Source organism: Columba livia, chromosome 11, assembly GCF_036013475.1.
Source record: "Columba livia isolate bColLiv1 breed racing homer chromosome 11, bColLiv1.pat.W.v2, whole genome shotgun sequence".
NCBI lineage: Eukaryota > Metazoa > Chordata > Aves > Columbiformes > Columbidae > Columba > Columba livia.
The window spans coordinates 10,691,082-10,706,086 of NC_088612.1; the positions used below are offsets into that span (position 1 = coordinate 10,691,082).

Here is a 15,005-nt window from a genome sequence, read left to right on the forward strand (position 1 = left end):
AATACAAAGGTAGACTTAAAAATAAAAGCAATGCTCCTTCCTGAGCAGCAGTTTCAGGGCCTTGGAGATTACAAACCAGCCCTGCTCTGCGTGTCAGCAAGCCTTTCCAAAATAATGAGCCTGCTTCCGTCCCAAGCAGCTCCTGTTGCACTAGAAAAATGAGCAGAAAGGTATTATGGGCTCACACTCACCAGATGGATGTCCTGCTTTGTTCTCTGCTTACAGAAAACCCTACACATACAGTTTGGATTATCTTCATTGTAATTCTAATCACCACCTCTCTGTAAGGGAGGGAGGGAGGGATCCTTGCCACGGTCAGGAGAGCTAATTAAAAGTTGTGAGTCATCCAGACTTCTCCACACGCTGGAAATGCTTTTGGAAGATCAGGTAATCTCTCTTTCTTGGGGAAACCTTGTTAGCAAAAGAAAAATTAAGCAGGGTCCCCTTGAGCAGGGAGCTGTACAAGAACAAAACCTGTTTCGTGAACTGCAGAATCACACAAGCCGGGCTTTAAAACAGAATGGCTTGTCCATGTTCCCCAGCACAGAGACACAAACACCTCCTGTGCACCTACACTGGCTTTTAAAACTTGTCTAAGAGAGTTTTCCATACAAATATTCAACACGGGGACCTCAGCCTTCCCCTGAACTTCTGAACCCTCTGGCTGGTTCCCATGTGGTTGGGTACAACCTCAAAGGTCTCAGCAAAGCCAGACCCACCAGCCTCACAAAAATCGAGAGCCGGCAGTGATACAAGGTCCACACCAAGTCCCAACTCCTCAACCCTGATTAACCACAGAGCAATCAGCGCTGAGCAGCGTGCCTGGAGGGAACTTGCCTCCCCAGACCCGCAGCAGTAGAACGAGCTGCCTGTGCCAATATAACAAGCTCTGACAGCTTCAAGCAGGGTCAGGCCCCCCCACACCAGCTCAAGAAATGGGCTGCCCGACCCAAAGGGGCTGGGAGATGCTGGGGAGCAGCAGTGCCTCCAGGCCCCATTCCTGGAGACACAAAGACATCGGGAGAGTTGACCAAGGTCGCATAGGATGGTGGTGGCAGAGCCAGGTTTCCCAAGGCATCAATCATGCTGCTTCAGCCAAAACGGTCAAGTCTGCATCCTTAAGACTAACCCCAGGCTCTGTATTTAGGATGTGGACCAGTCCCTGTCAGTTAGAGGCGCTGGAATTGAAGGCCGAGCCTTGGTGAAGGTCTGGAGCACCCACAGCTCTCCCAAGGGACAAGGAAGCTGTTGTCTCTTTGGCTACCATAAGAACAAAAAAAATATTATTTTTGTTGACATCCTTCAGATGGCCAGTCCAGCATGCAAGGACTTTTTCTGCTCTCCTCGCTGCTTTTCCTTTGAGAGTTGCAGCTGACCCCCTTGGGGGCCTACCTCTCCTTTCCCCCCAGGCATCAGGATTACTAATGAAAGATGTGTCAGGACTTTCCCTCCCACTTCTTTACACATTTCTGTGGGAAACCATGGTGAGCTGGACATGGACACTGCTCCGAGCAAAACAAGTGCCTCAGCGAGTACCCTCACCTCGGCAGGAGATGCCTCGCTGTGGACCAACGGTCCACGGCCACATTGCTTGGCCATTCAGGGCAATGTCACTGCAGAGACCTTGGGATGAGAGCAAAGCCCTGGACCGAGGCTGAATATCCCACTGTTGTCTGAGGAAGATGCTGAGCTGCAGGGAAAAAAAACTGGGGAAAGAAGGGAAAGAGGGGACTGCCACTTCCATCTGATCATTGTGGAGGTGAGCTCAGTTCCAGAAATCTGTTTGGGCTCAAATCCATTAAGTCTTCGCTTCATGGGAAGCCCACAGGCCCCGGAGAACCCTCTTGGCAAAAAGATGCTCCAGTCCATGTTCCTGCCTTTCTGCCCCTGGCAAATCAAACCAAAAATAGACATGATGTTTTTTCTACTACCAAAACGATTTGCAAGCTGATTTTAACTGGTGCAGCTTGAGGACCTGGACATTTGCAACCAGCTTGTCCCAAATACACATTAGCTCTGATTTCTTGTTGTATGTGAAGACTTGGGCAAACCTGAATCACATTTCTTCAATTCTCAGTGAAGCCATGAACCCAGATCACACACCCTTGGCTTTTCCTTGTCCCTCCTGCTGTAGCCAGGACACCCTCGATGAGAATTCACTGTCCCCTTTGCCTCTTTGACACCTTCTTCAAATCAGTGTCCCTCTGCAGTGTCAGCAAAGCAGAGCAATCCCTGGTAGGGTGCATTGTGGCCTGAGACGAGGATGAGCATCATCCTGCCTTGAGAGATGGGCAGGGAACACAACGTGCTGTGCTCAAAAGCACCAGCCAATTTGTGGTGCCGCATGGCACCAGGACGAGTGACTCAAGAAACACAAGCTCCAAAAAACATCTCACAGGGATCAACCACAACTTGATCTGGCAGCTTTGCTGTCCCTGCCCCTCCTGGGCACAGCAGGCAGGAAAACACTCTGTTTTCCCTCGATGAATAAGCACAGGAGGATCGATCGCCTGCAGCAGAGTACAATGCTGCAGCTGAAGTGCGCACACACCGCAGAAAAGGCTTTTCTGCCACCGCAACACTGCCACTCATTTACACACCAGCAGCCTAAAACTATCTCTTTTGTACACCCAAATTGATCCTCACTCTTAATTAGCCCTCTCAGTTGCAGCAAAATTTCATTTGTTTCTTCTAAATGTGACCCAATCCATTGTCCCTCTCCTGTGACCTGTGAAAATGAGTCATTGAGCTCAGTGACAGTGGTAAGTGCGAAATGCAGCATCAAAGGGACATAATGGGGGCCTCTTAGGACTGACAAAAAAACACCATTAATCAAGGCATGCTCGAGAGGTACCAACTTACTGAGGCATGTGAGCAGCGCCAGTCCCAAGTGCAGAGACTGCAGGCAGAGGGGTGTCCCCACCGCCCCAAGGACCACAGCCAGCCCTGGGCTGGCGGGCAGGTGTGGATGGAACAGCTACCAGAGCATCACTGCTCTCCAGGCAGATGGTCTCTGCTCTGCAAGTCCTGAGAATTTGCCAAGCTGCTCTCCAAAGGAGGTTACAGAGCTGTGCTTTTCCAGGCAGCTCCTTGGTTTGGAGAACAGGGATGGAGCTTGTCTCGTGGTACCCAATGTGGTGCTTTAAACACGTCCATGGACCCTACTGCAACTGGGAGCGATGTATGGGACACCAGAGCAGATCAGGTGCTGGAGCGAGTTCAGAGAAGGGAACGGAGCTGGGGAAGCAGCTGGAGCACAAGCATGATGGGAGCAGCTGAGGAACCTGGGGGTTCAGCCTGGAGAACAGGAGCTGAGGGGAGACCTTCTGATCTCTGAACTGCCTGAAAGGAGGTTGGAGCCAGGGGGGGTCGGGCTCTGCTCCCCAGGAACAAGCACCAGGACCAGAGGAAACAGCCTCAAGTTGCACCAGGGGAGGTTGAGGTTGGATCTTGGGAACAATTTCTTCCCGGAAAGGGCTGTCGGGCATTGGAACAGGCTGCCCAGGGCAGTGGTGGAGTCACCACCCCTGAAAGGGTTTAAAAAGCACAGAGATGAGGTTCACAGGGACATGGGTTAGTGCCTGAGTTAGGTTAATGGTTGGACTCTATGATCTTGAGGGCCTTTTTCAATTAAAATGATTCTATGATTCTGTGTTCATCTGTATTTCCAGAGCTAACATGAGAGCCAAACACAACATCATCTGTCCACCTGCACTGACCCCCTTGTGCCACCCCAGGACCCAGCCAAGGGAGGAGGCACAAACAGCCCTGACAGACCAGAGCAGTGCAGAAGCTGCAGCAAAATCACCTGGGGAATTATCCCAGGGATTGGGGCCTGATATCCCTATGGACAAACCTGCCCAGGGACAAAGCCAGGGCAGCCCCACTTAGCTTCTGAGACAGCAGCGAGGAAGCCAAGGGACCCATTTTAATTGATGGGGAAGAGAGAGCTTTAAATCAGAAAACCAAAGTAAGGACCTCTGCAAAAAAACTCTACAAAATTCAAACCTCTGCAGCAAAGCAGCGTGTTTAAACCCTCTCCTGCAAATCCATGTCATTAAACAGAATAACTTGGACTCGGCAAATCCAAATGACTCTCACTTTCAAGGTCCTGCATTCAGAAGCCCACAATGGAGAACAATGAGGGAGAGAAAAAGCCGTGGATCTTGACGCTGCATTCAGAAGGCCATCTGGTCCGGCCGGCACAGCCAGCGCTGGGAACGGGCAGCATCGTGGGTTGAGATTTAATCTGAGCCACTTACTGAGTGACCTCAGGCGAATCATTTGACCTCCTTTTGCCTCAGTCAACCCAACTGTAAAATTGGGTTTAAAGCAAGAACCTCTCTGAAAACCATATGCTGTGCCTAGGAGGAGTGGGGAGCAGAATCCCTTCCCAGCAACAGGACTGGGACGGTGGGTACAGCCGAAAGCGGAGGGGACGAGGTGGTGGATGGAGCATCCAGCATCCCTCAGTATTGGGGAGCTCCAGCCAACACCTCTCTTGGGTCTCATCCCAAAAGCCCTGGGAAAGCTGCTTTGGCCCCATGCAGAGACTCACCCCTAAGAGGGGATTTGTGGGGTTTGCCCTTGATCACATCTCTACTGCACCCAAAGTCCCCCAATATTGCAAACAGGGTCCCCAAATTCCAATCTCACAGCGGGCAGGCTGCTGCAGGCAGCAATCAGCACAAAAAACACAGCTATCTTCCACTACAGCTTCTGTGCCCCTTCATTTATTTATTTACATATTTCACTGTATTCAGTAACTTTGGGTTACAACCATGACCAGAGCTTCCAGGCAAATGCAGCGATGCATTCCTTTAACTTGCTGGTTGCCCACCAGATCCAGAGAATTGATTGCTCTGGTCAAATGCCCCCGCAAATCAATTCCTACTGACAGCCTTGCCAATGAACAGCAGCAGAAAATCAGCCCCATCTCACCTGGGCACCAGCCTTTCCCTGGCCCTGCACCCATCGCCTCTGGGTAGGTTTGCGGGGAAGGGACAGCGCAGATGAAACACCAATCCCTAGGTAATCTGGGCCCCCAAAACCACAAAATAGCAATTTCTTCCCCACCAGATGCTCACAGGGGTGTGTAAACAATGGCACTGACAGTAAACCCATATTGGGTTCAGAGAGAGTAAAGTGAGTCACAGGTGGTGTATGGATGTAACTCGTTGCACCGTGGTCAGCTGGAACCCTTGTAGGGCAGAATGGGAGTGAAAAGACAAATATAACCATCACATCATCACCAGCCCGCTGGAAAAACAACCCTATAACTAGTGGCATGACAAATCCTTAAGCTAAGACAAGCCTAAGTAGATAAAGAGCTGCTCTAGGTGACAGCACCAAAGAGATCATAGAATAGTTTGGGTTGGAAGGGACCTTCCCAGCTCCCCCAGTGCCACCCCTGCCATGAGCAGGGACATCTTCACCAGCTCAGGTTGCTCAGAGCCCCGTCCAGCCTGGCCTGGGATGTCTCCAGGGATGGTTCATCCACCACCTCTCTGGGCAACCTGAGACAGGCTCTCACTACCCTCAGTGCAAACAATTTCTTCCTCATGTCTGGCCTGAATCTTTCCAAAGCAGCAGCCCGAGGAACAAGCAGAGAGCTGGGATGTTGGGCATCAGGTGTCTGCACCAGTACCAACAGAGCATCACTCCATTAAAACCACAGGCAGGGAACTCAGGAGCAGCCTCATGCTGCAGAGATATCAGAACTTCCTCAGCTGTGCTCCAAGAGTTAATTGAGACAAATAACTCAACAGTGCCACCATTAATGAAATTCTTCTGATATATTTCCCGTGAGCTTTCTATAAATGACTAAGTGACATTACTGCCTGCAGTGCAAACCCCCTATATGAGAGATAACATTGCCGGAGCGAAGGTTGGCGCATCCACGTTAGAAGCCTCACGGAGAAGTGTAAGATGATATTTAAATAACTATCACACTGCTAAGAAATGAGCAGCCAAAAGAAATATGGTCTTATAATGTGCTCAAGTCTCTGGATGAATCCTGGCTGTTAGATGCAGATGCTAAAATGCAGTGGGTGGTAAGTGACAAACTCTTTTAATCCCACAAATCTACTAAAATTCCCAGTCAAATCTCTCTGATCTCCCCCCAGTGACTCCTATATTTGTATATTTGTTTTGCAGCACACACAGGGCCAAATACTGTGACAGTACAGATGCGAGAAGCAGCATCACGTGAAGCAGCATGTCCTAGAGGCAGCCAAAAGAGCTGATGGAGGGAAATAACCCACTCACCCATCATATCCATCCCCTGGAAACCTCTCACAGTCTTTTTGCCTGACTTAATTCATTTTTCTTCCCCCCTTTTTTTTTTTCCTTCAGTTTTTTCCCCCACTGAGACGCAATGCTACAAGCCCAGATCTTGCTGAGGGCTCACCAAGACCTGTAAGCATTTAAAGCACAGACAGCAAAGAAACATTGCTGGCATCAGGACTGAGCCCTCTACTGAGTGTTTGGAAGAAAGGGCATTAAATGGAAGCAGAGCCACAAACGGGAAAAACAAAACAAAACAAAAACTTGTTTGCAGATGGAGAAAACTTGGCATGCAAAATCAGGGGTTAAACTGCAATAAAATGCAAGCAACCGTTAGCCAAAAGTTCCTGGAGGTAGCAGGACCATGTCTCCAGAGCTGCAATCCGAGACCAGGGCACTTGCTTTAAAAACACACACCTTTCCCCCCAGCGCGTGTTTCATACCATAAAACACGTCATCACCAAAGCATCCCAATTCCACACGGAGAAAAAGCTTCTCTTGATGTAAGCACAGGCTATAGGCAGGACTCTGATGGCAATACAGACACTGTACATGAAAAACCAACAGCAAACCCATGTGTTTAAGGTCCACCTCAATGGTTTGAGCCCAGACTCGCAATCTGCATCCAAACAGCGGCATTTCCTGGGAAATACCTTGGTGACACCTTATTTAAACCTTAATTTAAAATGCTAACTTCATAATGAGTGGAACAAAACTGTGTAAAAACATTTCCCACTCTAATCCCGGTTTGATCCCCCAGTATGGCCTTCTTTTGTAATTACATCCCTTTGTGATCTCACTCTAATGCCTTGTATTGTGACCCATAAAATAATCAGCCCCCTTTGTCTCACCCTAATCCTTTTAGACTTCCTTCTTGTCTCTACACTCTTATAAATGCTGCCATTCTTTGGGCTCAGCAGCTCTTCCCACCACCCCAGAGCCTGGAAAAGGGGGCTGCAGGTTAAACCCTGAATATATTCTGTGCAGAAGAGCTGAAACGATGGGAAGATCTTTTCTGCTTTAAAAAACCCACAATTCCCAACCTCCTTCCCTAGCCGCACGGCTTGGCAGGGAAACCAGCTTGCAAGCACACGTATGCACCAGACCTCCTGCCTTTTTTTTATATTTATCTCTCTTTTACCTCTTTATATTTACCCCTTTTTTAAAATATATTTTGCAGGTGACATTGAAACCCTCATGTTTGCAGGGTGATGACACTGGCCCCAGGCTGGGCCAGAGGAGATGCTGCTGCTGCTGTCTGCAGGGATCAATGCAGAGAAGGGATGTAACATCTGCCTTGGCCGGAACATCAATCCTGCCCTCCTGCATTTGGGAAAGCGTTGAGGATGGGCAGGCACAGTGGGATGGAGGTGTGAGATTCTGGGGCAGGATGCAGAGGGGAAGGGGGTAATGGAGGATAAATGGGCACAGGGATGTGTGGTGCTATGCTTGGCTACAAAACAGTCCCCTCAAAAGCAAGACTCGACAAGGAAAACATCTTTACAAGCTCAGGTCTCTCCAGAGCTATTCCCAGGTCCCACAGTATTTCAAATATTCAGAAAATCACAGAATATCGTGAGTTGGAAGAGACCGACAAGGATCATCGAGTCCAACTCCTGTGCCTGCATAGGACAACCCCAAAATTCACACAGTGTGTCTGAGGGGGAAATTTGAGTAGGTCCATTTCACCAAGTTTCAAGAAACCTCTTTAGCTCTACACTGCACAATTGACTTACTTTCTCCATTCCTTTTTTTTTTTTTTTTAATAGCACCAGATCAAACAGGGAAAATTGCTGCTCTCAGGCTGGATACGTGCAGAGCTTGATCCGATACCCAGTTTGATGGTGATTTCCAATTAGTGGTAACTGCTTGTTATTGAGTGATATAATCAATGGGTCTTACTCCACTGGCCAGGCTGTGATTTATGACGACGTGGAGCCAGCTCCATCAAATTACAGTATTGGCAAAAAGGGCTGGAAATGCCATGAGACAACATGATCAGAGTCAAGTCGGGCCAAGTTAAGCAAAGGGTGGTGATGAGAAGAAAGGCAGCTGTGTTTTGGGGAGCTCACCTGCCCAAGGAGGGGACTCTGGTCATTATTATTGGGCAGAGGGTATCTTCATCCTCAGACAAAGGTGTGCATCAGCTTCTGGCATGCACAAGGGAAATAAACACATCTCCTCAAAGAGACCCACGAAGACACAGCCAAGCAGTGCCCCCAGAGAACACTCTGCCTACAAAACTGATTTTAATTAAGACAGCTCGGAGTCACATGAAATTAGGAAACTGTCATTAGAAGAAAGAAAATATCTGTATTCGATAACCTGATTGGATTATAAAAACATGTTCCATTCCACACAACCTTTTAAACTAACACACCAGGGTTTGAGCAGACAGAGGAAGAGCAGCCAAATAAATTCCAACTGGCACGTTAGGCAGAGGGTAGAAATGCTGAGGGTATTCAAAATAAGGTTACACTGCAAAAATATTATCAATGTGTTTAGCACCTGATCTGCCAATCCACAAACCTGCCAAACCTGCTGCTGAGCATCTTCAGTTAATAACAACAATATATAGAAATTCCCCTGAACGTTAGTTAAAGAAGTTTAATGAGTCAGTTTTTAGGAGGAAGGTTTTAAAAGTGTCCCCTCCATGGGGAAACCACATCCCCATCGGGGCTGCGCACACCGAGGTCCAAGAGCTGCATATTCTTCCAGTTAAATTTCACTCAATGCCAAGTGTTGAAGTAAATTTGAAACATAAAAATATGATAGCCAGCCCACATTTCCTGAATGCAAATATGTACATTCCTCCGAGCCAAGAAGATTATATTCCAAGCAATAACACAAAGCCGGGGTCTGTAACGGTGATACGAGACTAACAGCCTGCCTTTGAAGACAGCGAAAAGCGCAGCCAAGCTCTCGAGGGGCTCTGCTCTGTCAGATCCCTTTTATTCCTTGGTAGCACGGCCTTGATCAACTTTCAAGATTTTTTGTTTGTGAAAGGTTTTTATTTCTCCTTTGCTTTTGTGTTCAGATGTCAGGCTCAGAGGGAAGAGAAGATCAGCGCTGGGATGTGGTTTTATCCACCAGCAATATTTACTCTGCTTCGCAAAGGTCTGCTTAGCTCTTGGGTTTGGTTTTTTTGTGAGTTTTTTTGGTTTGGTTTTGTTTTTTTCCAGACAGTCAGCACCCATTTCTTCGATGCAATGGTCCGCTCAGCTCTAAAACAGGGATAATTATCCTCCTCCTTTTGTTTGACTTGCTTATCAGGACTTGGGGCAAGGAAAATCACTATTACTTTTGTGTAACCGCCCTGAGACGTGGGGGCTCGAGGGTACAACTGTGATTTATTCTTAGGAGATTTCATCTTAGTTTAAGCCAAGTTCTAAGTGCAAGTGTGTGCTCCCGCGGTTCAGGCACAGCGAGGGAGCTCGCCCTGAGCAGCAGGTTACCTTTGCCCACAACATCCCGTTTTATTCCCATTATCCGCAGGCACCTGTGGCATCAAGGCCAGCTGCCCCGTGTTTTGTGCCGGCTTCACCCAGACCTTTTCTCAGGGCTGGCAAGAAACCAAGCCTGAAGCCAGAAGAGAGTCCAGCACATTTTCAACATGATCCCTTTTTTCATTATGATTCACATGAAACTACAGCTACAAAAGGAAATGCTATTGAGGGACACACAGCACATCACATACATATTGATGCGGGAGCTGAGATAACAGTGTTTATTGACAATCCGCTATCCCAAAGGTAATTCCTCCAGTTCTCGTGTCTCCTGTTTACAGGTCCAAGAAGTCTGACATTGTGTTTGCGCATCAGCCAGCTCCCAGCTCACAAATGCCAAAGCTCTTCACCCAAAGCGCTCCAAGGTTTAGCACGGCAAGACTGACAAGTTGGAGATCCAGCTGCTAATCTGGCACAGACCCAAAGCCCTTGGCTCCTGGACAATGTCACTCCTTAATGCTACTGAAAAGCTAGGTTTGCAGATGGCCACTTCATGCACTCAGGAATTGTCACACACAAGGGCTGGAGTGTTCCCTTGGGGAGCTGCCAGCCGGCCCCGGCGCTGCGGGGAGCAGCCCCCCAGTTTGGGGAGTGGAGCCAGGGGACTCCAGACCCAGGCTTTGACATAAACTTTTCCTGCTTTGCACCAAGAAAATAAAAATCACAGTGCAATTTGCAAATGCAACAGAAGTGGTGACAAACAGCTTGCACAGAAAGAAGATTGGTAGCCAGCTCCCAGACAAGTTGGAGAACCCTTCAGTAAACCTTATTTAACAAAGCAGCATTCAGCCAGGTCTCAGGGCTGTACCAGACACCCATCCTCCCACCCAAACATAAATTACACCCAGCAGCAACTTCTGGTTGAATGCAAAAATGATTAGCAGCTGCACCTCCAGAGCCTGCAGACATGCTGTGAGCAATGCTGGCCACCGACACAACAGGGACAGAAGTCACCACGACATGTCAGCTCTACCATCGGTCCCTGGATAAACTCAAACGAGCAACCAGAGCCAGCACAACAGAGCCCAGCAGCCCCTGTGGCTGGAGACCCAACGAGACCAAGTGGATGCAACAGGCTGAGTCACAGCCTGCCCCGTAATTCTTTCTCCCGCACCTTTAAATTTAATTCCCTCACTGACATTTTCATCTCTCTCCTCCTCCGAGCTCCCCCAGCAGACAATCTGTCTGGTGTTGTTGGCCTTGGCCCCAGTGCCACCGCCATGCCAGGTAGTAAATAAGACCTTGCTGCCTCTGCACTGCCTGCCTTAAATAACCAAACAAAGGATCCATGACCTTCCCAAGGTCTTTGCCTATGGTTTGGAAAGCGCTGCCTGCCAAGCAGAGCCCAGCCATGCTGCACAGCAAAGGGGCTTCCAAACCTGCTGCAGGAGACACACAAACATGGGCTATTTAATGTCATTTACCCCTCCAAGACAGGGAATTTACTGCTAGAAGGTGGCGTTTAGTTTTCTCCCCCTGAGAAGGCCGATTAGCTCTTCTTTCACATCTGGACAGATCCTCATGCCAGCTCCAGGTTCTTTTTTCTCTTTCCCTTCTTTAATCCTCCCTTCCCTGAACACCCAAGCACCCACCATGCTGCTCTCCCGCTTCCCAGCAAAGCCAGGGCTCCTTGTGGGATTGTCCCATGAGGTGTGGCGGGACAATGCCCGTACTTACTTGCTGCTTGGATCTTCGCCTTCCGGCTCACCACCAGCCCGTAGAGGTTTTGCGCCATGCAGTCGTACTCGCCTTCATCCGAGGACCCATCCCCCCGGATCCTCTGGAAGCGGGAGACATAGAGCGACCCGTTGGCCAACATGAAGGCATTCTCGCTGTCCATGATCATCACGCCGTTCTTCCGCCATGTGATGGTGATGGGCTGGATGCCCTCCACCTGGCAGTAGAGGATCAAGGGTTGCTCCTGCACAGCTATGTCATCGCTCGGCTCCACAACAAACGCCAGCTCGGAGGAACGGCCAAAATCTAAAATGAGGAGAAAACAACAGAGTTGTAGAATCACAGAATCATTTTGGTTGGAAAAGACCCTCAAGATCATCACATTCAACCGCTAATCCAACACTGGCACTAAATCATGTCCCTGAGAACCTCATCTCCACATCTGTTCAACCCCTCCAGGGATGGTGACTCCACCACTGCCCTGGGCAGCCTGTTCCAATGCCCGACAGCCCTTTGGGGAAGAAATTGTTCCCAAGATCCAACCTCAACCTCCCCTGACGCAACTTGAGGCTGTTTCCTCTGGTCCTGGCGCTTGTTCCTGGGGAGCAGAGCCCGACCCCCCCCGGCTCCAAGCTCCTTTCAGGCAGTTCAGAGATCTGAAGGTCTCCCCTCAGCTCCTGCTCTCCAGGCTGAACCCCCAGGTCCCTCAGCTGCTCCCATCACACTTGTGCTCTGGTCAGCAGCACATCAACAAGAAGCAGCAAGAGCCAACAGCTACAGCATTAAACGCAGGACGGTGAAAACATTTCAGACAGAGGGGGCTACAACAGGGCGTGAGGGCAGAAGTGTTTTGGAGAAACAAGCTTTGCCTCCCAAGGCTTTGCCATCAACATTTCTGGGCGCAGCTTCCAAAGGCACAAGCACAGACCTTGAAGGCTGCATCTGGAGACTCATGGGAAGGGGACAGGCCAGGCACAGCTCTCTGGTGGCTGCCAAACCCCAGCCCAAATTCACACCCCCTGCAGATTTCTTCTTCAACTCCCTGAGTAGTGGTCTCTCTCGGGGTGTCCCAGGCAAAGGACGGTTCTTTTCAGTCCTTAATGAAGATCAAGTTAAGCACTGAAGTAAAAACACACAATGTTCTGGCTCAGTAACACAAAAGGTTTCTCACAAAGCGATTATGCTAAATGACGTCCACGAAAGATAAGTTATTGCAGAATTTGTACCAACAACAGGCAAACCCTCACTTCCCATCATACATATACATCCTAATTTACTACTTTTGCCAACAGAACGTTTAAACACTACGTCTTTGGCAGGTTATGCTTCACTTGGTCCAGCACACCTTTTTAGGGTATAATTCACCATCCAGTCATCATTAGACGCTACAGAAGATGACAGAAATAGAGCTATTGTTTAAAAATTAGCCCAAAATACACGTTAACGTGAAAGACAAAAAACTACCAGGAAACAGGGGTCATATAAATATTTGAAGGACATAAATGCAGGGATGGATGCGAATATGTCTATTTTTTTTAAAGAGGAAAGTAGAAGAAATTCCAGCAGAGTAAGAAAACCACGATTTTATCTGAATACGGGGCAAGCCTTTCGAACAGTTCTCTTGTGCAACATCCCCTTGGTGGGTGGTGGTTTCCTTCTGCTCAAACCTGCCATACAGCTTGTCCCCAGTTTCACAGGCTCAGGGGGACCAGTTCCACCAGGATCCCGCCCCACTAGGCTCAAAATAGGGTGGAGGGCAGATCCTTAATGCATGGTAAAAATAAAAGAGAAGAGGCAGTTATCCTAAAGAAAAAGCAGGGGAAAAAAAAAGTCTGTCTTTTCTGCTCTGCAAACCCAGTGAGATTTTTTTTTTTTCTGTCTTTCCGTAAATCCCCATAGCTTTCTATGGCAACTTAAATTGGATTACGGGGGATAAACATTGAGTGCAACCTGAGCCGAGGCAGATGGACGGAGCAGACAAAGAAGGCAGGGGCAGCGCACGGCAGGTCAAAGGTATTGCTGTCAAGGTATGAGTGTGTGCAGGGAATGGACAAACCCCACTTAGTGACAGACACCTAAACCACACACTTTATTAACCCATTAAGTCTTAAAATGTCAGGCAAGCTCCAGCCATCTTGGTGATCTATCGCTCACCGTGACTTCTTTTTTATGAGATAGCCCTGGGGTCCTCTCAGCAAGTTAGGCTACAGCCAGCACAAACCCATCAATTACTTTTTTTTTTTCTTTTTTTCTTTTTTTTTTTTGGTGAAAATTAAGGAATTAGATGAGTGCTCTGCATTTTTGCGCAAAGTGGCCAGAGTCTCAACACCAACTACCATGCCAGGGCCCTGTTCCCTGCGTGGGCGCTCATGAGGTGAAGTAGGATAAGGACCTTCATGTCCGCACTCCCCATTGAACGTAAGGGGACTTTTGACTCCAGAAAGGTTGAACAAGATTTCAGGATTTAGATTAACAGGCAATCAGAAAAAAAAAAAATCCCTAATGAAATAAATGCCCCATCTTCCCCTAGCTCCCCTGTACTCTTAGATAAAACAGCTTACTATTATATGTACAATAAAAGGAAGAATCAACATAATTACATGCCCTTCCCACAATAGCTGTCATTATAATAACCATCATTAAGGGCTGTGATTGGAGATAATCATGTTTACCTCCATAAACATTCGGTCTGCATCCGAACTCCAGGCTGCACCAACAGCAGAAACGATGACACTCGTAATTAGGATGGACAGACACCAGGGTGGGGACAGACAACAGTTGGTCCTGGGTTCTCCTTGGGCTTTAGTGAAGGGCTGGATTGTGCCTCGAGGTGTGACAGTGAACTGGCTTGTAACCTGCAGGCACCTCACAGTGCCAGGAACACCCCAAATTCCTCCTCGATGGATGCTTTTCTGACCTTGAAGAAATCCCACCACCACTCTCCTGGGGTTTCAGGCCCAGGAGACCAACTAAATGGACACATGGGGAGAAGCCAGTCCACCCCATCTGGGGATGTGGGAGAAGACAGGTTCTTTCACCCCAACGTGGGCTTTCCATGCAAGCTCGGCAAAGTCTCACTTCTCCCCAGCTACTTAGATGCTAAAATATGTAGAGAGGCATCTGCTGCCCTTCAAAAATCCCTCAACCTTTCCCTGGCACCATGGGCACATGAGACCCCCTAAAGTTGCCCATCTACATCATTAAATGCATAGAACTGAAATTGCCTGAGCTTTGGTCCCCCATCACGAATGAGTATTGGAAACTGGTCCCAAAACAGCCTAATCTAAAATCCACATGGCCAACCCACAGATGCTCCTGAGAGAACTGGGTGCAAGGCTTGGTAGAAACTCAGCACCTTGCACCTTTTTGGTCCCTTTCTAAACACTCTCCTTCATCCATTTGACTGTAACCATGCAGGGAAATTCCAGTCAGTGGGATAATTCACATTAAAAATGGTTTTCAAGGATGGGGCTTCAAACAGGGACACTGGAATTTGGCCTTCTAAGACTGAGACTGTGGAGCTCCAGGTCTTGAAGG

At 48.5% G+C, this 15,005-nt stretch overlaps 1 protein-coding gene across 1 annotated transcript in view; it reads right to left on the reverse strand.

Moving 5' to 3' along the window:
* IGDCC3 (immunoglobulin superfamily DCC subclass member 3) overlaps positions 1-15,005 on the reverse strand; it is a 103,858-nt gene that overhangs the window by 81,376 nt on the left and 7,477 nt on the right. The window contains exon 2 of the mRNA XM_065076757.1: positions 11,469-11,774. Within this exon, the coding sequence (XP_064932829.1) occupies positions 11,469-11,774 (306 nt within the window). The remainder of the gene's footprint in view (positions 1-11,468; positions 11,775-15,005) is intronic.